The sequence below is a fragment of the Pleurodeles waltl genome, chromosome 6 (genome assembly GCF_031143425.1).
Source record: "Pleurodeles waltl isolate 20211129_DDA chromosome 6, aPleWal1.hap1.20221129, whole genome shotgun sequence".
Lineage (NCBI taxonomy): Eukaryota > Metazoa > Chordata > Amphibia > Caudata > Salamandridae > Pleurodeles > Pleurodeles waltl.
The window spans coordinates 1,392,244,598-1,392,271,986 of record NC_090445.1 but is presented as its reverse complement, the minus strand read 5'-3'; the positions used below and the strand labels follow the sequence as shown (position 1 = coordinate 1,392,271,986).

Here is a 27,389-nt window from a genome sequence, read left to right as displayed (position 1 = left end):
ATATACTCTTATGGCTACCCTGCACTTACAATGTCTAAGGTTTTGCTTAGACACTGTAGGGGCATAGTGCTCATGCACTTATGCCCTCACCTATGGTATAGTGCACCCTGCCTTAGGGCTGTAAGGCCTGCTAGATGGGTGACTTATCTGTACCTATAGGCAGTGTGAGGTTGGCATGGCACCCTGAGGGGAATGCCATGTCGACTTCGTCTTTTTATTACCACTAGCACACACAAGCTGGCAAGCAGTGTGTCTGTGCTGAGTGAGGGGTCCCCAGGGTGGCATAAGACATGCTGCAGCCCTTAGAGACCTTCCCTGGCATCAGGGCCCTTAGTACCAGGGGTACCAGTTACAAGGGACTAACCTGGGTGCCAGGGTGTGCCAATTGTGGAAACAAAGGTACAGGTTAGGGAAAGAACACTGGTGCTGGGGCCTGGTTAGCAGGCCTCAGCACACTTTCAAATCATAACTTGGCATCAGCAAAGGCAAAACGTCAGGGGGTAACCATGCCAAGGAGGCATTTCCTTACACAAACCCAAACGAAAGAGGATGAGACTAACCTTTCCCAAGATAGTCTTCATTTTCTAAGTGGAAGAACCTGGAAAGGCCATCTGTATTGGCATGGGCAGTCCCAGGTCTGTGTTCCACTATAAAGTCCATTCCCTGTAGGGAGATGGACCACCTCAACAGTTTTGGATTTTCTCCTTTCATTTGCATTAGCCATCTGAGAGGTCTGTGGTCAGTCTGAACTACAAAGTGAGTACCAAAGAGGTATGGTCTCAGCTTCTTCAGGGACCAAACCACAGCAAAGGCCTCCCTCTCAATGGCACCCCAACGCTGCTCCCTGGGGAGTAACCTCCTGCTAATGAAAGAAACAGGCTGGTCAAGGCCATCATCATTTGTTTGGGACAAAACTGCCCCTATCCCATGTTCAGAGGCATCAGTCTGCACAATGAACTGCTTGGAGTAATCTGGAACTTTGAGAACTGGTGCTGTGCACATTGCTTGTTTCAGGGTGTCAAATGCCTGTTGCCATTCTACAGTCCAGTTTACCTTCTTGGGCATTTTCTTAGAGGTAAGTTCTGTGAGGGGTGTCACTATGGATCCATATCCCTTCACAAACCTCCTGTAGTACCCAGTCAAGCCTAGGAATGCCCTGACTTGAGTCTGGGTTTTTGGAGCTGCCCAGTCCAGAATAGTCTGGATCTTAGGCTGGAGTGGCTGAACTTGGCCTCCACCTACAAGGTGTCCCAAGTACACCACAGTTCCCTGCCCTATCTGGCATTTGGATGCCTTGATAGAGAGGCCTGATGATTGCAGGGCCTTCAAAACCTTCTTCAGGTGGACCAGGTGATCCTGCCAGCTGGAGCTAAAGACAGCAATATCGTCAAGATAAGCTGCACTAAAGGACTCCAAGCCAGCAAGGACTTGATTCACCAACCTTTGGAAGGTGGCAGGGGCATTCTTTAAACCAACGGGCATAACAGTAAACTGATAATGCCCATCAGGTGTGGAGAATGCTGTCTTTTCTTTTGCTCCTGGTGCCATTTTGAATTGCCAGTACCCTGCTGTCAAGTCAAAGGTACTTAAGTATTTGGCAGCACCTAGTTTGTCTATCAATTCATCTGCCCTTGGAATGGGATGGGCATCTGTCTTGGTGACAGAATTAAGGGCCAGATGTAGCAAAGGATTTTTCCCATTCTGTGTCAATGGGAAAATGTGTTCGTACATATGGCCCTAAGTCCTCTGTAGTCCACACAAAACCTCATCTCTCTCTTTCCATCTTTGGTGTGAGGTTTGGGGACTAAGACCACTGGGCTAGCCCAGGGGCTGTCCGAGTGCTCAATGACTCCCAATTCCAGTATCTTGTGGACTTCCACTTTGATGCCTTCCTTAAGTTGGTCAGACTGTCTGAAAATTTAGTTTTTGATAGGCATGCTGTCTCCTGTGTCCACATCATGGGTACACAGGTGTGTCTGACCCAGGGGTTAGGGAAAAGAGCTCAGCAAACTGTTGCAGGACCTTCCTACAGTCAGATTGCTGTTGGCCAGAGAGGGTGTCTGAATAGATCACTCCATCAACTGAGCCATCTTTTGGGTCTGTGGAGAGGAGATCAGGGAGAGGTTCACTCTCAGCTTCCTGGTCCTCATCTGTTACAATCAACAGATTCACATCTGCCCTGTCATGGAAGAGTTTGAGGCGGTTCACATGGATCACCCTTTTGGGGGTCCTGCTAGTGCCTAGGTCTACCAGGTAGGTGACCTGAATCTTCTTCTCTAGCACTGGGTAAGGGCCACTCCATCTGTCCTGAAGTGCCTCTGGGAGCCACAGGCTCCAGAACCCAGGCTTTCTGCCCTGGCTGAAACTCAACCATAGCAGCCTTTTTGTCATACCAAAACTTCTGGAGTTGTTGGCTGGCCTCAAGGTTTTTGCTTGCCTTTTCCATATACTCTGCCATCCTTGAACGTAGGCCTAGTACATAGTCCACTATATCTTGTTTAGGCTCATGAAGAGGTCTCTCCCAGCCTTCTTTTACAAGAGCTAGTTGTCCCCTTACAGGATGGCCAAACAGAAGTTCAAAGGGGGAAAACCCTACTCCCTTCTGAGGCACCTCTCTGTAGGCGAAAAGCAGGCATGGCAAGAGGACATCCCATCTCCTTTTGAGTTTTTCAGGGAGCCCCATGATCATGCCTTTCAATGTCTTGTTAAACCTTTCTACAAGACCATTGGTTTGTGGATGGTATGGTGTGGTGAATTTGTAAGTCACCCCACACTCATTCCACATGTGTTTCAGGTATGCTGACATAAAGTTGGTACCTCTGTCAGACACCACATCCTTAGGAAATCCCACTCTGGTAAAAATACCGATGAGTGCTTTGGCTACTGCAGGGGCAGTAGTCGACCTAAGGGGAATTGCTTCAGGGTATCTAGTAGCATGATCCACTACTACTAGTATGTATTGGTTCCCTGAGGCTGTGGGAGGTTCAAGTGGACCCACTATGTCCACACCCACTCTTTCAAAGGGGACCCCCACCACTGGAAGTGGAATGAGGGGGGCCTTTGGGTGCCCACCTGTCTTACCACTGGCTTGACAGGTGGCACAGGAGACAAAAAACTCCTTGACCTTCTGGGACATGTTGGGCCAATAGAAGTGGTTGACTAATCTCTTCCACGTCTTGGCCTGTCCCAAATGCCCAGCAAGAGGAATATCATGAGCTAAGGTCAGAATGAACTCCCTAAACTCCTGAGGCACTACCACTCTCCTAGTGGCACCAGGTTTGGGATCTCTTGCCTCAGTGTAAAGGAGTCCATCTTCCCAATAGACCCTATGTGTTCCTGTTATTTTTCCATTGGACTCTTCAGCAGCTTGCTGCCTAAGGCCTTCAAGAGAGGGACAGGTTTCTTGCCCCTTACACAACTGTTCCCTTGAGGGTCCCCATGGGCCTAGGAGCTCAACCTGATAAGGTTCTAACTCCAGGGGCTCAGTTCCCTCAGAGGGCAGAACTTCTTCCTGAGAAGAGAGGTTCTCTTTTTCTTGTTGTGTGGAAACTGGTTCCCCAGTTTTCTTTCCTTTTCTCTTGGAGGGTTGGGCCCTTTTTCCAGGCTCCAACACCACTTTTTCACCCTGAGCCTTGCACTGTGCCCTTGTCTTGACACACACCAGTTCAGGGATACCCAGCATGGCTGCATGGGTTTTTAGTTCTACCTCAGCCCATGCTGAGGACTCCAGATCATTTCCAAGCAAACAGTCTACAGGGATATTTGAGGAGACCACCACATGTTTCAGGCCATTGACCCCCCCCACTCTAAAGTTACCATAGCCATGGGATGTACTTTAGTCTGATTGTCAGCGTTGGTGACTGGATAAGTTTGTCCAGCCAGGTATTGACCAGGGGAAACCAGTTTCTCTGTCACCATGGTGACACTGGCACCTGTATCCCTCAGCCTTCTACACTTGTCCCATTAATTAAGAGCTGCTGTCTGTATTTTTGCATGTTAGGGGGCCAGGCAGCCAGTGTGGCTAAATCCACCCCACCCTCAGAGACTAATGTAGCTTCAGTGTGAACCCTGATTTGCTCTGGGCACACTGTTGATCCCACTTGGAGGCTGGCCATTCCAGTGTTAGCTGGAGTAGCATTAGAAGTGGAACCTTTCTTGGGACAGGCCTTGTCTCCAGTTTGGTGTCCTGGCGGATTACAGCTACGACACCAGGCCTTTTTGGGATCAAAGTTTTTACCCTTGTACCCAAAATTGGATTGTGAAGAGGCTCTGGGCCCTTCCTCCTGAGCAGGTTTTTGGGGCCCTATAGAAGACTCTTTACTATTTTTCCCTTTGGATGTCTCAACACTCTTCCCCTGGGGAGTCTTTGTGACCCCTTTCTTTTGGTCACCCCCTGTGGAAGTCTTGGTCACCCCAGTCTTGACCCAATGGTCCGCCTGCTTTCCCAATTCTTGGGGAGAAATTGGTCCTAGGTCTACCAGATGCTGATGCAGTTTATCAATGAAACAATTACTTAGCAGGTGTTCTTTCACAAATAAATTGTACAGCCCATCATAATCATTTACACCACTGCCTTGAATCCAACCATCCAGTGTTTTCACTGAGTAGTCAACAAAATCAACCCAGGTCTGGCTCGAGGATTTTTGAGCTCCCCTGAACCGAATACTATACTCCTCAGTGGAGAATCCAAAGCCCTCAATCAGGGTAGCCTTCATGAGGTTATAGGATTCTGCATCTTTTCCAGACAGTGTGAGGAGTCTATCCCTACACTTTCCAGTGAACATTTCCCAAAGGAGAGCACCCCAGTGAGATCTGTTTACTTTTCTGGTTGCACAAGCCCTCTCAAAAGCTGTGAACCATTTGGTGATGTCAACACCATCTTCATATTTAGTTACAATCCCTTTTGGGATTTTCAACATGTCAAGAGAATCTCTGACCCGATTTATGTTGCTGCCACCATGGATGGGACCAAAACCCATCTCTTGTCTTTCCCTTTCTATGGCTAGGAGCTGTCTCTCTAAACCCAATCTTTTGACCATCCTGGCTAACAGTAGGTCATCTTCACTGAGGCTATCCTCAGTGATTCCAGAGGTGCTGGACTCTCCTGTGAGAGAAGCAGCATCTCTGACTATCACATTTGGAGTCAGGGTTTGAGGAGCCCTGGCCTCCCTAACTAGGACTGGAGGGGAGACTTCCTCCACATCACTAGCTTCCCCCTCTCCTCATCCTCAGAGGGGTTGTTCTTGGCAAACTCTGCCAAAAGCTCCTGGAGCTGCACTTTGGTAGGGTTTGAACCAGTTCTAATCTTTTTTTATTTTGCAGAGAGACCTTAACTCTGACATCCTAAAATTCAGGTAAGGGGTGACTTCGAGTTCCATCACATTCTCTTCTGCATTAGACATTATGTTTCTAAAAGTTGGAATACTTTTTAAGAATCTAAAACTATCTCTAGAACTTAATTCAAACTTACAAAACTTTTAAACTCTAAAAGAAATGCTAACAGGGACTAACACAAGGCCCTAGCAGGACTTTTAAAAATTTAGTAAAATAGCTAAAATTTCTAAAATCAGTTTCTAATGACAGTTTTAGGGATTTAGTTGTGTGATCAGGTATTGTCTGAGTAGTCCAGCAAATGCAAAGTCTTGTACCCCACCGCTGATCCACCAATGTAGGAAGTTGGCTCTGTATGTACTATTTCAAAGTAAGAAATAGCATGCACAGAGTCCAGGGGTTCCCCTTAGAGGTAAAATAGTGGCAAAAAGAGATAATTCCAATGCTCTATTTTGTGGTAGTGTGGTCAAGCAGTAGACTTATCAGAGGGTAGTGTTAAGCATTTGTTGTACACACGCAGGCAATAAATGAGGAACACACACTCAGACAATTCCAGGCCAATAGGTTTTTGTATAGAAAAATATATTTTCTTAGTTTATTTTAAGAACCACAGGTTCAAGATTTACAAACAATACTTTAAATGAAAGGTATTTCACTTAGGAAATTTAGGAACTTTGAATTAGCAAAATAGCATATACAGTTTTCACACAAATGACATATAGCTGTTTTAAAACTAGACAGTGCAATTTTCAACAGTTCCTGGGGGAGGTAAGTGTTTGTTAGTTTTTCAGGTAAGTAAACCACCTACGGGGTTCAAAGTTGGGTCCAAGGTAGCCCACCGTTGGGGGTTCAGGGCAACACCAAAGTTACCACACCAGCAGCTCAGGGCCGGTCAGGTGCAGAGGTCAAAGTGGTGCCCAAAACGCATAGGCTTCAATGGAGAAGGGGGTGCCCCGGTTCCAGTCTGCCAGCAGGTAAGTACCCGCGTCATCGGAGGGCAGACCAGGGGGGTTTTGTAGGGCACCGGGGGGGAAACAAGTCAGCACAAAAAGTACACCCTCAGCGGCACGGGGGCGGCCGGGTGCAGTGTGCAAACAGGCGTCGGGTTCGCAATGTAATCCAATGTGAGACCAAGGGGTCTCTTCAGCGATGCAGGCAGGCAAGGGGGGCTCCTCGGGGTAGCCACCACCTGGGCAAGGGAGAGGGCCACCTGGGGGTCGCTCCTGCACTGGAGGTCGGATCCTTCAGGTCCTGGGGGCTGCGGGTGCAGTGTCTTTACCAGGCGTCGGGTCTTTGAAGCAGGTAGACGCGGTCAAGGGGGGGGGCCTCTGGATTCCCTCTGCAGGCGTCGCTGTGGGGGCTCAGGGGGATCAACTCTGGCTACTCACGGTCTCGTAGTCGCCGGGTAATCCTCCCTGTGGTGTTTGTTCTCCACAAGTCGAGCCGGGGGCGTCGGGTGCAGAGTGCAAAGTCTCACGCTTCCGGCAGGAAACGTGTGTTGTTTCAAAGTTGCTTCTTTGTTGCAAAGTTGCAGTCTTTGTGAAACAGAGCCGCTGTCCTCGGGAGTTCTTTGTCCTGCAAGATTCAGGGTAGTCCTCTGAGGCTTCAGAGGTCGCTGGACCCTGTGGAACACGTCGCTGGAGCAGTGTCTTTAGAAGTGGGGAGACAGGCCGGTAGAGCTGGGGCCAAAGCAGTTGGTGTCTCCGTCTTCTCTGCAGGTTTTCAGCTCAGCAGTCCTTCTTCTTCTTAGGTTGCAGAAATCTCTCTTGCTGTGTTCTGTGAGCCCCTAAATACTCGATTTAGGGGTGTGTTTAGGTCTGGGGGGTCAGTAGCCAATGGCTACTAGCCCTGAGGGTGGCTACACCCTCTTTGTGCCTCCTCCCTGAGGGGAGGGGGGCACATCCCTAATCCTATTGGGGGAATCCTCCATCTGCAAGATGGAGTATTTCTAAAAGTCAGAGTCACCTCAGCTCAGGACACCTTAGGGGCTGTCCTGACTGGCCAGTGACTCCTCCTTCTTTTCTCATTATCTCCTCCGGCCTTGCCGCCAAAAGTGGGGCCGTGGCCGGAGGGGGCGGGCAACTCCACTAGCTGGAGTGCCCTGGGGTGCTGTAACAAAGGGGGTGAGCCTTTGAGGCTCACCGCCAGGTGTTACAGTTCCTGCAGGGGGAGGTGAGAAGCACTTCCACCCAGTACAGGCTTTGTTACTAGCCACAGAGTGACAAAGGCACTCTCCCCATGTGGCCAGCAACATGTCTGGTGTGTGGCAGGCTGCTAAAATTAGTCAGCCCACACTGGTAGTCGGTTAAGGTTTCAGGGGGCACCCTCTGGGGTGTATGTTACAATAAAATGTACACTGGCATCAGGGTGCATTTATTGTGCTGAGACGTTTGATACCAAACTTCACAGTTTTCAGTGTAGCCATTAGGGTGCTGGGGAGTTCGTGCATGACAGACTCCCAGACCATATACTCTTATGGCTACCCTGCACTTACAATGTCTATGGTTTTGCTTAGACACTGTAGGGGCATAGTGCTCATGCAATTATGCCCTCACCTATGGTATAGTGCACCCTGCATTAGGGCTGTAAGGCCTGCTAGAGGGGTGACTTATCTTTACCTATAGGCAGTGTGAGGTTGGCATGGCACCCTGAGGGGAGTGCCATGTCGACTTAGTCTTTTTATTCCCACTAGCACACACAAGCTGGCAAGCAGTGTGTCTGTGCTGAGTGAGGGGTCCCCAGGGTGGCATAAGACATGCTGCAGCCCTTAGAGACCTTCCCTGGCATCAGGGCCCTTGGTACCAGGGGTACCAGTTACAAGGGACTTACCTGGATGCCAGGGTGTGCCAATTGTGGAAACAAAGGTACAGGTTAGGGAAAGAACACTGGTGCTGGGGCCTGGTTAGCAGGCCTCAGCACACTTTCAAATCATAACTTGGCATCAGCAAAGGCAAAAAGTCAGGTGGTAACCATGCCAAGGAGGCATTTCCTTACAGACATTCTTCAAATGCTGCTGATCTCTGCAGGGGTAGTAAAGCCTTATGAGTGGCCCTCAGTAACTGATCTTCAACACTTGAGGCACTAGCCTATGGTTATCTCAGTCCATCAGAGAATAACATTATGATATTATGTGAAGCCAGAAAACGAACTATCAGACACTGGCATAAGGCAAGTTATTTAGATTCTGTCACTGGGCTTTGCGGAAAAAGGCAAATTAATTTTTATGTGCATCAGAGCATATGTTGTCGCTGTCACCCAGTCAGTTGACATGTCACATTTTGAAGCGAGTGGGGCCTACAAGGGTTACAGGCAGTGCTTTACGATGCAGGATAGATTTGAAAAGGTACAGGGGTGACAACTCTTTTATAAATACGCCCCTTTTTTTCCACCTTTCTGCAGATCTACATACTGGGACTGGAAGGAGTGGTAAGCACTAGCTCTAGGGTTGGAATGCCCTTTTGAGTCTGTACAAACCTACAAACTTGCATGTTATAGGGGTTTTCACTAGTTCTTCACTAATCTTTTCCCATACTGAGAAAGGTTGGAAACTTACTCCTGAAAAGGGCAGAAGTAAAACCTCTTTCAGGGTTAGTGGGGGAAATGGTTGGAGGGAAAGTGAACTTGTAAATGCACAATAGATTTACGCACAAGTAATCCAATGTATGCATATTTGCTCATACCAAAACCCAGATCCCAAATATTTTCTAGAAGCATGGTTTACTGGCCTACTTCTGTAAATTCTTATGAATTAATGAAAGCTGTCAATCTGCGCTAATTCAAAGACATATACCATAGGTGCACTTTTGTGACGGTCTTTAAGAACTGGGTCCCTAATTAGGTCTGGTTTTAACCAAGACCTTTTGTTTTTATTTAATTTTGTCCCTCTATCTATCTGTCGGCTGGCTTCACTGTGAGTGACAGCATTCTACTCTTTCACAAGGAGCATATCAGCACACAAAGTAGTTTTGTTCAGGGCTTTTTGAGACTAAAAAATATTTTTGCTTTTGACAATGTTTGTTATAATTGTAAGGACTCAACAGCTACTATAACAATAAAGTTTTACAAAAATAGGTCAAAACAAGACTTGCATTGACAAAACCAAAAGGTTGACCACCAAGATCAGACTTACTGGCTTTGCCAATGCTTTTTTATTTTCATGTTTCACCTAATCTTGTTGAAAAGGATATTCCATTATAAATAGTATTAGGAGACAGGAGTTTGTTTAGAAAAATGCTTATTTCCTCAGGTTTTCCCCAGGTTGTATTTTTTTGTAAACATTTTATTTTGGAAGCAAAGAACCATCAATCTTGCTTTCAAGTGTCTAACTAATGGCATCTTCACAGAGAGCCATTATATGTAGCCTCATAGAGGTAAACTTTGTAAACGTGTGTACACAGTTTTACACTGGAACCTCTGTTGGTAGTGAAGTCTGAGCTTACAACATTTCTTTTAGCGCTCACCCTAATAATAAAATATGAACCATAAAGACAAGTTGGAACAACATTTATACTTGGACACAAAAACTCTTTAAACTGCAGACAGTGCCATTCCCTGACACTGTAAAACTAGCAGCCCAGGGGTTTTTGGAGCTGGGGGATGGGCCTGTCCCAAGGACAAAATAACCATGAAAACTTGTTGTCCATGACCCCAAACAATATGTCCTGTACGTCGTGCAGTAGGAATTCCACACCGCTGCGACCTCCAGGCAGAGGACACTGAATGGACAAAAGTCTGGTCAAAATACTACAAACTCCAATGTGCATCCCATCTGCAATATGGACAGTACCATCCACAGCCGCTGTGCAGGACAGATAGATACACACATGTGGGAAGGTTCTTATGCTGAATGAACTAAATCAGGGAGTGATTAGCCATAGCCCCATAGTGCCCCAACACCTGCCTATGTGACCTTAGCAAGTCCCAGAGCCCTGGATTTTTCAGGGTGTTTAAGCTCTGTGGTGTTTGATCCACATTTCCCACTTATTACAAGTGACAAGCCATCTTATGTTTCATGCTGTCTCTAGGGAGCAGCTCTGCAAATGTTAGCTTTTCTGATGGGTGTTTGGGGCCTGAGCCATCCAGGGATCATGTTTAGACACTAAAGATTAACTATTGCACCTTCATTCTCTCACTATTATTCTCTGGTCCTTCCCACAGTCAAGACAACTAGCAATGGACAGCTCTGCAGGTCAGAGCAGCCCAGCCTAGTTAAACCTCAAAATGGTATCTTAGACTTCCACCAGCAACAAACCTATCTCACTCTCCAAAGTGAAATTATAGTTTAACATCCACACTTTCAAACATTGAGAAAACAAAACCTCAGATACACTATAATGCCTTCCCACACATTTAATTCGCCCCACTCCTAATGCTTGGGAGATCTTCGCCTATAATATATATCCAGGAAAGCATTAGAGCTACAGCTGATTCTAAAATGCCAATTCTGATCAGTAGAGCCCTCCAACCGATCCAATTCCATGCACACTCAGGGAACCGGTACTGGAAACACAAAAAACAGCAGTTACACAGAAAACCGTATAAATGAGCCATTCTGACAGCGCAGATCGTTTGCTCCTGTTAAAAGAAGTACTTAGACTCTTGGATATCATACCAACAGTTTGGAGGAAACAGCTTGGAAAGAGGAAATCAATACAAACTAACCACATTTTTAGGACTTGTACTAGAGCACTCCTATACTCCAGAAAATCCACTCCAACTGCCTTCATTAGTCTCACCTGTTCTTAGCATACTTTTTGAAAGTTGTGTTTGAGGTTATGTTGAGGATGTCATTTGATTATTTAATTGTTATTGTACAGGGGTGTTGAGTCTTGAAGGCTTAAAGTCTTGGTGGGGGAAAACTATAGGACTTATTTAGTGTTTGCCAGAGAGGGTACTCTGTTGCAACAGCGATGGAGGACTCTCTGCCAAACGCTCGGCCTGCCATCTGATTTATAGGCGGGTGAACCCTTAGTATCTCCACTACAGAGTCTACTCAGGTTTTATCACAGAGATAGAGTTCAGATGGCCCAGACAGAGTAGGAGTTGTCGGAGTTTTGGCGATGTTACCACTTGCCCAAGTTATAGGATGTTGTTCAATTACCACTTTTCACTGTCCATCACTGCTGGGTAAAACCGGAGTTAAGGGCCAGTGAGACAACTCCCATGGTGGTGGTGGTGATTAGTTTTGAAAACACATGTTAGACATCAGTCAATTTGATAGTACCACCCATAAAGCTTTTAACACTTTGGCAGAAGCTGTGAAGGATTTAGACATCTCTAAATGCAGAGGGCAGGTACTTCATCAAAGCGACACAGTATTTCACTTTATCACCCTGACGGAGTACGAACCATACTCTGCACTATAAATCAGACCCTATGTGACAATATCAAAGAACTGAAAGTTACAAACAAGAAAACACAGTTGATGAGATATGGTGGAAGACTACATAGTGCCGCTTTGGTAAATAAAAACATTCTTCTTAAACATTTGGGGCTTTGGACCCCTGGTACAGAAAATCCCTCTTGGGCGGCACCAGAGGAATTTCTTTTGGATATTTTTTGCTTGGTGGGGAAGGGCTTTCCCAGCAACCAAGGCTAAAAATATCCCCACAAAGAAAGGACGATCTGCGCACTGTGCTTGCTGACGTCATTACAGAGAAAATGAAAGTAAAATGAGATGATTGGCTCATTTGCTTTCATTTTCTTTTGTGCTCAGAGGCAAATCTCAACCCCCTGATCACCGATTTCAACAGGAGAGGTACCTTTGGAAACAAAAGAATCTCCCCTTTCCTAAAGTACCTTTTCCTAGTGGATCTCTGCTCAGAAGGGCGATGTCCAAGCAGGGCTGCACTCCACTAAGCCACCACAGAGGGGGGAGCGGCCTCTTTGGCAGGCGCTTTTGCTACCCCCTCAATTCTTTTAAATGATACAATAGCCCAGAAAACCCACTACCCATCAGGGACTTTTTTTTTAATTTAGGAAAGAGTGGGGGGGACCCAGAATGGGCAAGGCAATGCCCCCACTCACCCCCCAAATATAGGAACAGTCTTTATGCCCTCCTGGGGCCGGATGGGGCTTATTACCCCCAATCTGCCCCCCACCCCCAGGGGAGGCAGAAAGCCCACTAGTCACCAGGATTATTTTTTATATAAATAAAAGAGGGTTAGGGGCTGCCCATCATGGACATAGCCGTTCCCCCACCCCAAATAAATGGGGACACAGTATTTCTGTCCCCCTGTGCGTCAGATGGGGGCAATTACCCCAGATCAGAGATATCCCGGTAGACTCCAGGGGAAAATAAAACAAATAGGGGGGGGTGAGGGCTGCCCACCACCATGGGCATAGTTATGGCCCCACCCCAACTGAAGAGGGCGACAGTCTTTCTGCCACCTCTGCGGACTAGAACAGCTCTTCCCAATGGCAAGAAAGAGGACATTTGACTCCTTTAAGTGTTGACTTTGCATTTGAACCAGGAGATCTCGGCTAAGTCCCAATATCACCCCACTTGCAACAGAGAGCGATTTCACTTTCTGGACTTGGGTACGCTGCCAAGTGGAAATATCTACCAGACTCAGACACTTATGAAAGATAAGCATCTGGGGGAGTCCAGGGTGGTGTGCTTCACAGGCACCCCACACCATTTTCTTACCCACAATGCCCTACAAACCTCCAACTTTGCCTGAACTCATGCATTTTCCCTACATTTCTATGATGGAAACCTCTGGAACCCACAAAATTCCTACCACCCAGCATTGGCCCATCTGAACAAATAAAAACTCTATCCCACTTGTGTGGGTGCCCAAAGCAGAGTTAGCCTAAAAACTCATTAAAAAAAAAAACCTGCCATTTTAAACCTGCTTTGATTACCAGAATCTGATGAGAGCCACGCGAGTCACCCGCTCCTGGATTCCTCTGGGTGTCTAGTTTAAAAAAATGTACAGACTTGCGAGATTTCCCTAGGTATCGGCTGAGCTTGGGCCCGGTTTTGGGTGGAATATTGTTATGTGTCAATGTCGCGTTTTGGCCCATTTCCTGTCACAGGCACTATGCCTACCCACTCAAGTGAGGTACCATTTGTATGTGGAGACTTGGGGAAATACGGAATAGTAGAACAAGCATTATTACCAATTGTCTTTCTCTGCATTTGTGCCTTCCAAATGTAAAACAGTGTGTAAGAAAGAAGTCCTTTTGAGAAATGCCCTCTAATTCACATGTTGGTATGGGTATCCCCAAATTCAGAAATGTGTAAATAACCATTGCTTCTTAACTCTATATGTTGTGCCCATTTCGAAAACACATATGTTTTCTTTATAACTATTTTTCACTCTTTATATTTTACCAAATGAATTACTGTATAACTGGCACACAATGATAATCATTGCAATTTGCGGCTCAGTTATTGGTTCTGGGAACATACAGTACTTGGTGAACCCTCAAGCCCTATATACCTCCGCAGCAGAAGGGTCCAGCGGACTAAACGTTATATTGTTTTAAAAAATCTGCCATAATTAAAAGTTGTTACAGATGAAATCATAGACTCATATGGCTGTTTTTTTTTCCAAATCAATTTCAATATTTTTCTATAGGAAAACCTTGAAGGATTTACATAAATGACCCCTTGCTGAATTCAGAAATGTATAGAGTTCGGGATCCACCTTTGGGTTCACTCCCATTTCTACCATTAACTGGAAGGAGGTTGACAGCACAAAAATCAGAAAAATGGGCTGTGCCCCAGTAAAATCGCAAAACTGTGTTGAGAAAAAAAAAAAAAAATGGGTTTCTGACTCAAGTCTGCATGTACCTAAAAGCTGGGAAGAAGGTGATTTTAGCACCACAAACCCTTTGTTGATGGCATTTTCAGAGAAAAAAACAGGCCCTTTTTTCTGCAGCACTCCCATCCCCCCCCGCCCCAAAAAGCTAAATTTAGGCTAATTTCTCAGTCATCGCTGGATGAATCCACAAACTCTGGGTACCTTTAGAAGCACGAGGATGTTGGAAAAAACATTGAAATATGGTGTAGGTAGCTTATGTGGACAAAATGTTACAGGGGCCTGAGCGCAAACTTTCCCAAATAGCCTAAAAAAAGGCTTAGCATGGGGGGGGGGGGGGGATTAGCAGCCAAAGGGTTAACAGAAGCATTGTGTTATCTCTGGACTTTTGAAAAGACATAACCATCTTCATTTTCTATGAATTTCAGGGGTAGAAAGTTAATTAAAAATACATACATAGCGATTAGATATTTGGCATATACCATTCTTAAATGAATTAATTACTTTTAAAATGCAATTTATTTTATGGAAAATTAAGATTGATAATGATTCACAATCACAAATTCCATTGTTCTGCATACATCTCCTGCCATCAGAACTGAAATAAAATAGTATCTGTTATACAACAGTGAAAAGTGCTAAAGAAAATCTAAGATCTTTGATATTTTTGCACAACATGACACACTTTCACAATTCAACCTCAGAAAGCAATTTCATCATCTGTACAAATGATGCAGGGCCTTTTGGAAATATATAATTTAAATTATAAAATGTAAATAAAAGAATATCTATTATACCTTCATGTCATCCAGAACTGAATGTGAGAATAGTTATTCCCACAGAGACAGCGCAAGCAACGTGCAGGTCTGAAGAAGGAACAAACCTTACCGTCATGTGCTCAGTCTCTTCAGGGTGTTCAAAATCTGTGAATTCCGTTACATTCAGCCCAGGCACCCCATCTCTATCAGCATGTTCAAAACGCTTCTTGTCCTTCAAGTGAATCTTTAAAGAAAACATTGTTTTTAAAGTCTATTAATTTCCAAATAAAGTGAACATTAAAAGGAATTTAAAGAACTAAAGAGTCAGAGTCGGGGTGGCTACTGTTGCATTTATTTCACTTTTTTTTTTTTTATAGTATTTAGTAGCTCTTTTACATGTTGGCTAAATTACCCTCCAGGAGAAGTCGAAGGTACCAAATGTGCGATATTAAACCACCTCTTGTGAACTTTGACCAGATCTATTCACATGCTAATGAGATTTCTCTGTTTCTTGCTCTCCATCTTCCTCTATCCTGTCCCCACCAGATGGGCAAACTTCTACTGGGGCTAGGCCGGGTTACCTCTGGACAAATAAGATTAGCAGGGACTATTACAGATATCACTACTGAGTAGGTGGGGCCACATTTAGAGGATTATTTCAGGCATATTAGGCCATTCCTGTTCCTTTGTGAGCCATAAACCTGAACAGGTGCAGTCGAAGGGTGCACTTTGCAGGTTCAGATCTAGGTAGTGTGCACAGGACCTTCAACATAGTGAGGCAAGGGAGTCTCAGGCAAGGTCACCCTTCCGTGCAGAGAGTGCCTATGATGCCCCTCTCCCAATGGGGGTGAAAAGGGCACATCACACCCATTCACCGATGCTCAGTGGAACAGGTTGCACAGCAATCTTCTTAGCCAATTTTCAATCCTGACTGACCAATCTCTAGCATCACTTTCAACCAGGACATTACCACACGGTAAAATGAAATTCTGGTATACCACTTATACAGTATTTCTTTCAAAATAAGGGTACTACGGCCCGTTAGAAACTAACATCAATTTAAAACATTTCCCATGCAAAAAAAAAAAGCCTGCCTCTGCAAAGATTCATTTATAGAGAAACTCATGGTTCCCAAATCCCAAGAATTGTCATGACACTGAATAGGCTAGGAATCTGAGGGATAACAAAATAATAATGGAGAGCACATAAGTATGCAAGCTTTCATTATTTTCGGCACTGACTAGGAGTTCAGTAAATCACAACAAAAGGGATGGGTAATACAATGATAGCACTGGAAATCAAAACAAACTTTTAAATCCTTTGAAAAATTAGGGATTAATGACAAAGCTGTTGAGCTTCATTGACTTCAAGGGCAGCACAATTTAAAATTGTAGAGGAAGAATATCTAGGAGCAACCTCTTTGTAGGCAAGAAGGTTCCAAACCATGTGGACACTACAGTGTACACTAACATTTCCAATATATTTATCCTTACCTGTCTAAATGATTCTTCTTCGTAATCATCCAGTGCTATGTTTTCATCAAAGTCTATAAAGCGATCATACATTTGAATATTGTACTCTTCCCAAGTCACCACTCCATCACCATCTCGATTATATTCGATAAACTGCTGTTTTGCATCTTCATCTTTATAATGCTTGAAAGACTTTTGGATCCAGTAACTGATTTCCGCTGAAAAGTGTGTTAGGCATCTCACAATCAGTTTTCGAGTCTTTAACATAAACATTTCAATGATCAAAATTTTTTCATACAAATGGAAAATGTTTCATAATCTAGTGCAGTTGGTTCAACTTAATTTGGCAAAAAATGTCTCATATAATAGGGTTGAATCAGGAATCGGTGGCACACCAAAAAATACTAAACCTCAGAAACTGCTTAACCACATTTAAAACAAATTACCAATCATCTCTCCCCTGCTTTTTTTGTTTTTTACACGTGAGAGATTTTATAAGAAGAAACAGTTAAACATCTCTCTGTGTCACAGCACAGGTATTGCAGGAGTTTCAAGGGGTTACTGGGAAGGTTGCATGGTTCGGATGGGGTGCCAGTCATTTTGTGGAGTCATGCACACTTGAGGATGGAGCAACACTCCGTCCTTGCACCAGAGGTGGAGCAGACTGGGGGGGGTTCTAGAAGTCCATCTGGTATTCAGGCAATGGAGACCCGGATGGATGCCCTGGATTACCATACCAGATTGGCAGGAGCTGGACATGAAATGTGATGCACTTGAGTTATACCAAGGGAGGATGCATGGCTTGCTGGCTAATGCTGTGGCATTCTAAGGACACAGAAGTTGAAGTCACTGTCAATCAAACACCTGCTATCCAATAGCCATCAACATGGCAGCCATAGTATATGAGCCCTGTGTGTACATATGCTGTCCTTCTGGGACACAGGTCAACAGAAATGGGGTGACTACCTGACTAAGAAGGAAGGCTGAAGGAGCAACTACCCAAAGTGAAGTCAACAATACAACTTTTGGGACTCCTTTTAAGTCAAAAGGACCCAGTCTCTGAGCACCAACCTTTCACCAATTGGCCCACTGATTCTAAGTGCCACACTCTATGAAAGGCACAAAAGTAAACAGCCATGTACTGGAAGCTTTGAACTCTAGGGTGCTAAGGATATGCTGGAGCCGTACACAGCACAAGTGCTTTAGATGGCTCCAGCACATCCCCACACCCACCCCAGGAGAAGCGCTGGCGCTCCACCTGTGGGACCCCTCAGCTACATGCCCCCTCTGGGGGTGGTAGCCAACTCATTCTGCTGCCACTCAAGACCCTCGCCGTGGTGATCTGATGAAGTTAGCATGCCAATGGCTTGCGGACGTTATCAAGAGACTAGGTGGACATGCTGGTAGCCATTTGCTTCTAGGGTGTCCAGGAAGAATGACTTCTTGAAGTAAGTTTTTGTTCCAGGTTGGCAAAGAGACAACAAGGGTAAGGAAAGTTTCTCCTTTCCACCGGTGTCTCTCTTTAGTGTATTTCTGCTGCAAGGTTGCAGGTAGATCGAGCAGCAGGAATACCACAAATAGGCCACTTGTGATTTTTTTGTTGTTGAGGGAGTGGGCCCCTTGGGCAAGGGTTGCTCTCCATAGGGGTTGTGGTGGGGGAGGAAGCCTTTTGGGGCATTTTTTTAGTTTTATTTTCTCGCACCATCCTATGGACAGATTGGCCTTTTTTAAGCCGATCTGCCTCTCCGGGGGAGTGGAAAGCCACTGGACACCATGGAGTGTATGTTTAATATACTTAGCTGCCTGTCCCACTCCCCAACTATCCCGTTGAATGGAAACCAAGTAGACACCAAGGATTTTGTGATCCCCTTGGGAGCAGATCAGTGTCCTTCGATTCCGATCTGTCCCCCGCAGCAGACTTCACTATTTTGTAATGACAACTGTTTTATTTCTTATCAGCTGTATGTGTCAATTTATGATTTTACTTTTTATTGTAGTGCAAATCTTTAATTTCTTTTGGAAGCAAATCCTGCCTGCTGTTTCGGCATTGTCAGATCTGCAGTTTGTGCAGATGCATGCGTTTGATAAGCAAATCTTTTTGTAATGTTTACTTCAAATGTGTATGGTTGCACTGCTTGAATGTTTTCTTATTGTCATAATTTTAGCATATTTGACTTTCGTTTCTTTGTCTTTCAAAATAATAATAATAATATGTATCTGTGCAAGTTCTAAACTGTGTTGTGATGTCTAATTGTTTTTTTCCTTTGTAGTGGGATATCTTTGGTGCTTGCTGTGCCTGTGCAAAGTAGGTGCAGCGGATAGTTTTTTCCAGATCATTGTATGTCAAAATGTACCTTTTGATACAGCCACAGTTTGTTGAGTTATAATTTGACACCGTTTTGTTTAATGTGTTAGTTTCATTAGTGAGCATTAGGGCTGCCTGCAGACTCACCTCCCAGCAGATTATAACTTTGATTTTTGAATCTGCCTCTGAACTTGGCTCTAAACCCAACTCCGCATCTGAAGCAGAGGAACCAGTTAATGATTCTGGCAGTGAATTTTCTCCACTTTTAGTTCTCCTCTTTTAGAGGAGGTCAATGAGATTCCAATAGCACAGCAAGACCAAGATAGATTGCCGCCAGTGACTGAAAGATTTCTATTGGAAGTTCGGAACCATAAGTTGCCTCTAACATGGTGCAGCCTATTTTGTCTGCCTTTAATGGTGGTGTTGCAGGGTGAATAATCAATTCAGAGAATTTTTTGCCTATCAATTTCTTCAAACTGTTTAATGATGATGTATTTTTGAACAATATTGTTAAGCAGACTAATTTGTATGCAGAGCAGTTTTTGACACCAAAAAGTGCTGTACTTCAGTCCCACTCTATAGCTACTCAGTGGATTACCACAAATCTCCACAAGATTAAGCAGTTCTGGGTTTTAACTTTGCTGATGGGATTGATAAGGAAGCCATCACAGTCCATATATTGGTCTCCTAGGCAACAACTATATATCTGGCATCCATGAGTCGAAATCTGTATTTGCTTCTGCTGGGGATGCTGCATTTCCTTCATAATGCTACAGCATTGCCACAAGATCACCCTGATTGTGACCATCTCTTTAAGATTCAGCATGTCCTTAACCATTTACTAGATAACTTCTAAGAGATCATTGTTCTAGGAAGTGAGATATCTGTGAATGAGTCGCTGGTCCTGTTCAAGGGCAGTTTGGTTTTCTGGCAATACATCCCCAGAAAGAGAGCACATTATGGTATTTAGCTGTATATGCTGTGTGAGAGTGCCATTAGATATGCCTATAATTTCAGTTTGTACACTGGTATGGATTCTCCATTTGACCCCCTTGGTTGCTCTTCCACTTTTGGAGTCAGTGAAAAACTGTGAGGGAAATAACAGGAAGACTTTTTAATTAAGGCCACCATTTATGGGTGGACAATTTCTACACGTGTGCAATTAATTAGGGAATTATTCAAAGTAGGCACTGTGGCAAGTAGCACAATCTACTCTAATCGTAAACGTTACCCCAAAGAGCTTGTGTGTAAAAAAAACACTTGAAAGGGGGCAGAGAAGTACTTTATGTAGTAATGAACTTCTTGCTTTGAATTTTTCAGACAGAAGAGATGGTCATATGCTCCCAACTATTCACAATGAAAGCACTTTACCACTGTCTGTTTGGGATCAGGTAGCAGAAGGGTGCAAACTTGTGTGCATTTTAGATTACAAGCACATGTGAGGTATAGATACCATAGATCAAAGGTTGCCACTTTACAATTCTGCTTGAAAGTCATTCAGCTGGTACAAGATGTTAGCTGTTCACTTGGCATCCTTTAATGCATATGTTGTTTTCAAAGATTGTTCTCTACATTCAAGATGACATTTGTATAGTTTCAGCAGTCTGTCACAGCCAGCCTTGTTGCAGTCAGGCAGGCAAGTGTTCCTAGAATCAGAGTGGAGGATGATGTGGCTAGAAGGAAAGATTCCCACTTTCCTTAAAACATTCCACCCAAAAAAAGACTTCCCTTGTCTGAGATGTAGAGTCTGTGTTGAAGAGGAGTGCGAAAGCGAAGTCATATGTACTGCCCAAGTGTCCTTTTAATCCTGCATTGGGTTTGCCCACATGTTTTAAATTGTACCATACACAACTCCAGTATTGGGAGCAACCATTAAAGTAATAGGAGACTGACTGTGGTCTGCATTGCTATACCATTTTTGTTAGATACCCAGTTGGCAGTAATTTGATGTGCTTAGTTACACCTGTTGTGTATGCGATTAGACTTGGCACCTCATCTCCAACCAGTAGTTGGTTCATTCTATTTGGAAATGTGGTGTTTTTAGTTGGATGTATTTTCCTGTCTGTGCACTGTGTATTAAGAGAGTGTCTTAGAAACGAAAGTGACGTGGAAACTCTTGGTGATGTCTTAAAGGCATCTGGCTTACAGTGTGTGGGGAATGGAATTTGTCTGTCAGTGTGTGGGGATCTGGAGTTTGGCTGGCAGTGTGTGTGGACCAACATTTGAATGGCAGTGTGTGTGGTCTGGCGTCTGGCTGGTGGTGTGTGGCTTCCATCTGGCTGGTGGTGTGAATAGACTGGAGGCTGACAGTATCCCTCACTTGTCCTGATAAAAATGTTACCCCACTTGTGTGGCTGGGCCTAGTGCCAACGATAGGAATGGATTAAACTAACTAAACTAAGGTCCATGGATCCTCGTAAAAGGGAACACTGAGGGACTACATGGCGGTGGAATGTTGTGGATTCCTGATGATTCCAGAACTTTACATCACAGAAATGAAAGGAAAATGTTATTTTTGGGTGAAGTTTGAGGTATCTAAGGCATTGTGGGTAAGACACCTTTGTGGGATCAATGTGAGGCACACCACCCTGGCCTCCCCCGAGTGTCTATTATTCAGAAATGTCTGGGTTTGGTAGCTTTCCCTGGGTGGCTGTTGAGTTCTGGCCCAAAAACCGTAGCTATCCCCATTGCCAAATCAGATAATTTAAGTGATAGGAAATGCGGATGTCTCCACATTGAATTTTGGGCCCTTTCCTGTCAGTGGCACTAGGTCTTCCCACACAAGGGATGTACCATTTTTATCTGAAGATTTGGCAGAATGTTAGGTGGAAGGAAATTTGTGGTTCCACTAGGATTCTAGAAACTTCCATCACAGAAATGTGAGGAAAATGCATTTTTTTGTCAAAGTTTGAAGTTAGCAAGAGCTCCTGGGTAAGAAAACCTGGTGAAAGCCATACAGGTTGTGCCATAATGAATTTCCCAGTTTATCTAGTTTTCCAAAATGTACAGGTTTGCTAGGTTTCCATATGTGCCGGCAAAGCAAAGGGCAAAAATCCACAGCATCCCACACTGCTAAAAAAAGGGTTTGTTTTCAGTGGAAAATGCGATGTCCAGGTTGCATTTTGGGCCCTTTTCGGTTGAGGGCATTACCCTACCCACACAAGAGAGGCACAATTCTTGCTGGGAGACAGAATAGTAGAAAATATGTTCTTACCAACTGAATATTTTTGCATTTGTGCCTTCTAAATGTAAGCCAGTGTACAAGAAAGACAACATTTTGAAACATTTCCTCTGAACCACCTGCTAATATGGATACACACAAACTCAGAGATGTACAAATGAGCACTGCTCCTAAACTTCGTTTCTGGGGTATATTTCAGAAATACACAGGTTCCCTTTATAGCCATTTTTTAATCTTTATATTTTACCATATGAATTGCTGCTTAGTTGGACAGAATGACCAGCCATTGGAAGACGCAACCCAATTGGTAGCTACGGGTACCTCGAAACTATCTATATCCCTGTGACTATAAGGGTCTAGGAGATGTAATGATATATTGCTTTTAAAAATTACCCACTATGACAATGGGCCAAAACTCTGGTACAAACTGTTTTTGGATTCAGATCTGCATGTGACTGAAAGCTGGGAAGATGTTGACTTTAGCACAGCCTTTTGCAGAGCACCTTTTCCTGTCTCCCCCCCAAAAAACTACATTTAGATAATTTTTTGACTACTTTCTCAGTCACTGCTAGAGGAATCTACAAACTGATGGTACCTTTAGAATTCCCAGGTTGGTTGGGGGGGGGAGGATTATTGGACACAACTTTGTTGTGGCTACCTTATATGGAAAATGTTATTGAGGCCTAAGAGCAAACTAACCCAAATAGCCAAAAAGGGCTTAGTTTTCTAAGGGGAAAAGGCTTAGCAGCCAAGGGATTCAATAAGCATTTACCTTTTCTTTAGAAAGATTTCAAACAGTGTCCTGTAATGAACAAACACATAGTTGTTTTGAAAGGTACTAGCTCTGTTCCATCCAGGAATTTGGATTCTAAACCTCAGCAGTTCATTTTTTGAAAATGTGTTGAACACAAAATTATGGTTAATAATAAAATATTATCACACTAAGGAAACTCTCAAATAACTCAGTTGGGAGGTAGGTTACTGTAGATACAGAACCAACGAGCAGGAACTATTTCACCAAGAGGCTGACCCACCAAGAGGCCTATCGGGTTATTGGAACATAGGAAGTCAAGGCCTGACTTCCAAGATGTCTCCCTGAAAATTGGCACACAACTAATTTTGTCTAATAGAGTTGTAGTATATCCTATAATCCTCACGAAGAACGCTTTCAGAAAATCTAAAAAAAAAAAAAAAAAGTTTGTTGAGCTTCATGCCATAAAATGTAACACAAAGTATAATACATAATGCAATTTTCTGCACATGGGAAATGGCAAGATTGCGTCCGAGTAGCAATGTCAAAATGACACCCTAGTTTTTACAAGGCAGGCGATCCTTCCCATTGCCGGTCGTGAATGCAGATGTGGAAGCGGCTCGATCGGGAGGACTGTCTGCAGCCTGGCAGGACGGGTGATTTTGGCAGAAGTTGGTAGAGTCTCCAAGGTGCTGGTGCAGCAGGCTGCTCTCGGTGTGTTCAGGACAACAGGGTTGTAGAAATGTGGGGAAAGCCGGCCCCTTGCTACAGCCTGGATGGCTCCCAAACTAACATGCGCTCCAAAGCCTTGCGGCGGTGGTTCAGTGCAGGGAGGGCGGTCTCAAAAGTGAGACCAGGACACAAAGAAGCAGCACAGCCCCCATGAAGAAGGCAAGGAGGAGGTCAGTTGCGATATAGGTGTTAGCGGGTGCCTTGCTGGAGCAGGTACAGGAGCAAGAGCGGGCCTTGTAGTAACGATGGTGAGCTTTTTTTTATTTTTATTTTAAACCTGCTCGACTGCAGCCTGCCTTGGCTTGGTGCACCCGAGAGTGATCAGTCAACGCAGCATTCCTCTCCCGCAGGATCCTGTTTGAATGAGGCCAGCTCTGGCAGAGATGCAACAGAGATCACCAACATAACTGTGTTCTGGCTTGAAACATAATGTCAAACTTGCTCTTTTTGTGGGCAAATCGGATGCAGGGCCAAATGGATTATCTGACAAATCTTGGCCTGTTAGGCCAAAAGGAATGGTTCACTACCTGATGGGGCCAAATGCTTAGTTCTGGGGTGGCAGTAACTATGGAGAAGGTAGTGGTGGCAGAAGGGGCACGAAAGAGGCTGGATGAGGTAGTTGGTGGGGGAGAACTCCTCTGATTGTGTGTCAGTGTCTATTTCTGTGGAAAATCCTATATCCCCTGTGTATAAAAAGGAGAGCCATGTTATAAGTGGAGTTCGAGTGGAACCTGAGGCAGGGGAGCACTCCTTTATGGCTGATCAGTCAGAGTGGTCTGAAGAGGAAGAGGAAGATCTGGGGGATGGGGATGTAGGGACCTCATAGAAGAATGTTGCAAATTTGTATTATTAGCAACCAAAGTAGCACAGCCGAGGCAATTGATGCCCTGTTGTACGATGAGGCCTTAAATGATCTTCATTTGATGGTTAAGAAGAAGTCGTCACCTCAATTGACTAATGGAGCGCCTAGTTCAGGGCAAGACCTGAAGTGGGATTTTACAGCTTAGCCTCTGCTCAGTGGACATGCTGCAGGTAGCAAAAAAGATGGACTGGGTCATCCTGATACTGCCACTCTGGAAGCAATATATCAAACTATCATGGCACACTTCAAGGAGACTCAGGCTGACAGTCGTAGAGCCCAGACTGCCAAGTCGGAAATTACAGGGGACGATTCGTAAACTGATCAAAACATGCACCGAATTCTCAGAAAAGATGACTGAAGTGGAGAACAGAGTAGCCGGGTTTCAGAGTGAAGTTATGGTTCAAAAGACAATGTGTGACGCAACAGAAACTCATGTGACTGACACCAACTGGAAGCTAGAATAGCTTGAAAATAGATCCACATGTAATAATCTCAGGATGCTGGGTGTCACAGAAGGCCTAGAAGGAACAGACACAAAAAAATACATTGGTGAGCAATTTAAAGTGACTTTACCTGACCTTCCTAACTGGAATTGGGATATTAAGATTCAACAAGCCCATAGGTTCTCACTTGGACAGAATCCTCGGCAGGCTCAGGAGGAGAGGTTCTAAAAACCAAGGCCAATCTTGGTCTTTTTCAGGAACTTTCTGCTCAGACAGGCAGTTCTGGAACCCGCCCACCCAGACAAGCAACGGACGGTTGAAGGCTGCTAATTTTTTTGTTCGGCCTGATTTTTGTCATGCCATTGTGGAATAGAGGTGGTGTTTGAGACAGCTGATGCAACCATTCCAGAACAAGGGGGCCCCTGTGTATTTCATGAACCCAGCTAAATTAAGTGGTTATAAGGTATAGGCCTTTCTTCTTTACTTCTGAAATTAAAGCAAAAGAAATGCTGGAAAGTTTGGATCTTGGGTTGAGCTAGGTTAGTCGTGGTTGGTCTGTATAGTATACAGAGGGAATTCATGATTATTCTTCTGGTGCTGTTCATGACCCCCTTTTAAGAGGGCACAGCCTATAGATTATTTATTATTGGGGAAGGATGGCAGAAGGGTTGAGCTGAGTTTGGAAGCTTTTCTTTTTTTCTCTTTTGTCTTTGCAGGGGACAGGCCTAAGAGGAAGGTACATCACCATCTACAGACCTGGATGGACTAATTGTCTTCAGTACCTGGTGAGGGGGAGGGGGTTCAGCTGCGGGGGGGAGGGTAGAAGGGAGGGAGTGACTGGTGAGCTGGGTTTGTGAGTAAACAGAGGGGGAGGACACCAGAGTACTTTATGGCAGACAAATATGGTCATATTCAAATGTTTCACTGCGAGTATCTTTTCAGGTTTTTCTCCGTATATATCTTATATTATGAGTTTAAATGGGTGGTATGTTACCAGGGCGGCGGTGCGTGGCTTTTCTGTGGCAACCTTAACTTAGCTGGGGAATGATCGAACAGAGATTGCACGTTTGTACGATTAATATCTGCAGTCTCAATGATAGAGGCAAGAGGAACAGGATGGCACTTGATTTGAGGTTAACGAGACCTGACGTTGTGCATGTGTGTACAGGAGACCCATATCCCATGGGGTAAGAAGTGATATTTTGCAGATCTTGGGCTACCTCTTTTTGGCTGCGTGTGTCAATCCAAGGCCTCTAGGGGGAGTTGCAGTCCTGACTAATAAAGCTAGGCGTTCCGCGACATGATGTGCAGCTGATAAACTTGGCAGATGGATTATGACTGATTATGGTGTGGAGGAAGGGAGGTTCACCTTTTGCACGGTCTATGGATTAAAACTAGATGAGGAAGTAGTTTTTGATTATTTGAATATTGAGCTCGCCTCTTGGCCTACCCCCATATTTCTTTGTGGAGATTTTAATGTTAATTTAGACTTAAGAGGGTTCTGCCCTGCTCCGAATCTTACTCTGGCAGGAAACCACGTCAGGCTCTGGCCAAAAGAAGCATTACACAGATAACAGTGTTTTGTTTTAAGCAAACATTGCATTTTTAAAAAGGTAACAGTCCTTAACTGCAATGTTTAAATACATCTAGACATATTTTAACATTGGCATCTTTATGAAAATATTTGTGAAAAATTCTGAGGGGGGCCCAATGATTTTTATTTTTCAACTGGGGGGGGGGGGGGGTGCGGCATGAAAAAGTTTGGAGACCACTGCCCTAGAGTATTATCAGACAATAACCTGCTGCTTTTGGAAATGTTGTGTGTTGGGCTTGAGAAACCCCGTGGAGGGGTAGTAGTTCAATAAGCAGCTACTGTTGGCTCAAAATTATATAGATCATTTGTGCAAGTGGATCAATGAATTTCTTGGCTTCAACAGGGTCACTCTATCTGATATTTTGTGGGCTCCGCTAAAAACTTGCATCAAGGGTGACACTTTAGGCTTCAGTTTGTCTCAACAAAAACAGAGGCGGGTTGAGATCCAGGCACTATATATAGAGTTTTCTTTACTGGAGGAGTGCCAGTTCAAGCTAATTATCGCAAAGCTAGACAGCTTATAGGGAAATCGGAAAATTGCTGCTCTGACGGCTAAGATCAATAAATGTTTTAGAAAAGAGGTTTCTCTGAAATTTCATAATCATTGATTGGAATGCTATGAATATGAAAAGAGCACTGGTCGGTATCTGGTGCTACGCATTTGACAAGAGCAGACACAAAGAGATATAGATGCCATTCTTGACACTAAGGGATGTAAAATTGTCCGCTATGCAGACAGCTTTAGGGTCTTTAGAGAGTAACATGAGAATTTGTATACTGAAGATATTAATTCTCCTGTGAACGGATATGAGGCCATATTGGGTGCCTCAAATGAAGTTAAAGACGGAGTGGAGGGGTTCATACAGAATTGGAACTGCCTCCTTCTTCTGATGAAATAGTGGGGGCAATCAATTCATTGGTGACAGGTAAAGCTACAGGACCGGACAGTCTCCCTTTGGAGTTCTTTAAAGTATTTTATAGCATACTTTCTAAAGACCTACTTTCTGTGTTTTCAAAGGAGGCGTCGGGGGTAATCCCTCCCTCATGGAAAGCAACTAATATTGTTCTATTTAAGAAACAATGCACGTCTCCTCTTACCCCTGGGTCCTACAGGCTCATCTCATTAATAAACGCTGATGCTAAAGTCTACGCAAAAGTGTTGGCAAAAAGGTTAGGCAGAGTTATCTTCACC

General features: G+C 44.4%; 1 protein-coding gene across 1 annotated transcript in view; it reads right to left on the bottom strand.

The window, feature by feature from the left end:
- Positions 1 to 27,389, bottom strand: part of RCN2 (reticulocalbin 2) — a 150,512-nt gene that overhangs the window by 81,698 nt on the left and 41,425 nt on the right. The window contains exons 4-5 of the mRNA XM_069240734.1: positions 16,351 to 16,547; positions 14,988 to 15,101 (exon numbers count right to left, since the gene is read on the bottom strand). Of these exons, the coding sequence (XP_069096835.1) occupies positions 14,988 to 15,101; positions 16,351 to 16,547 (311 nt within the window). The remainder of the gene's footprint in view (positions 1 to 14,987; positions 15,102 to 16,350; positions 16,548 to 27,389) is intronic.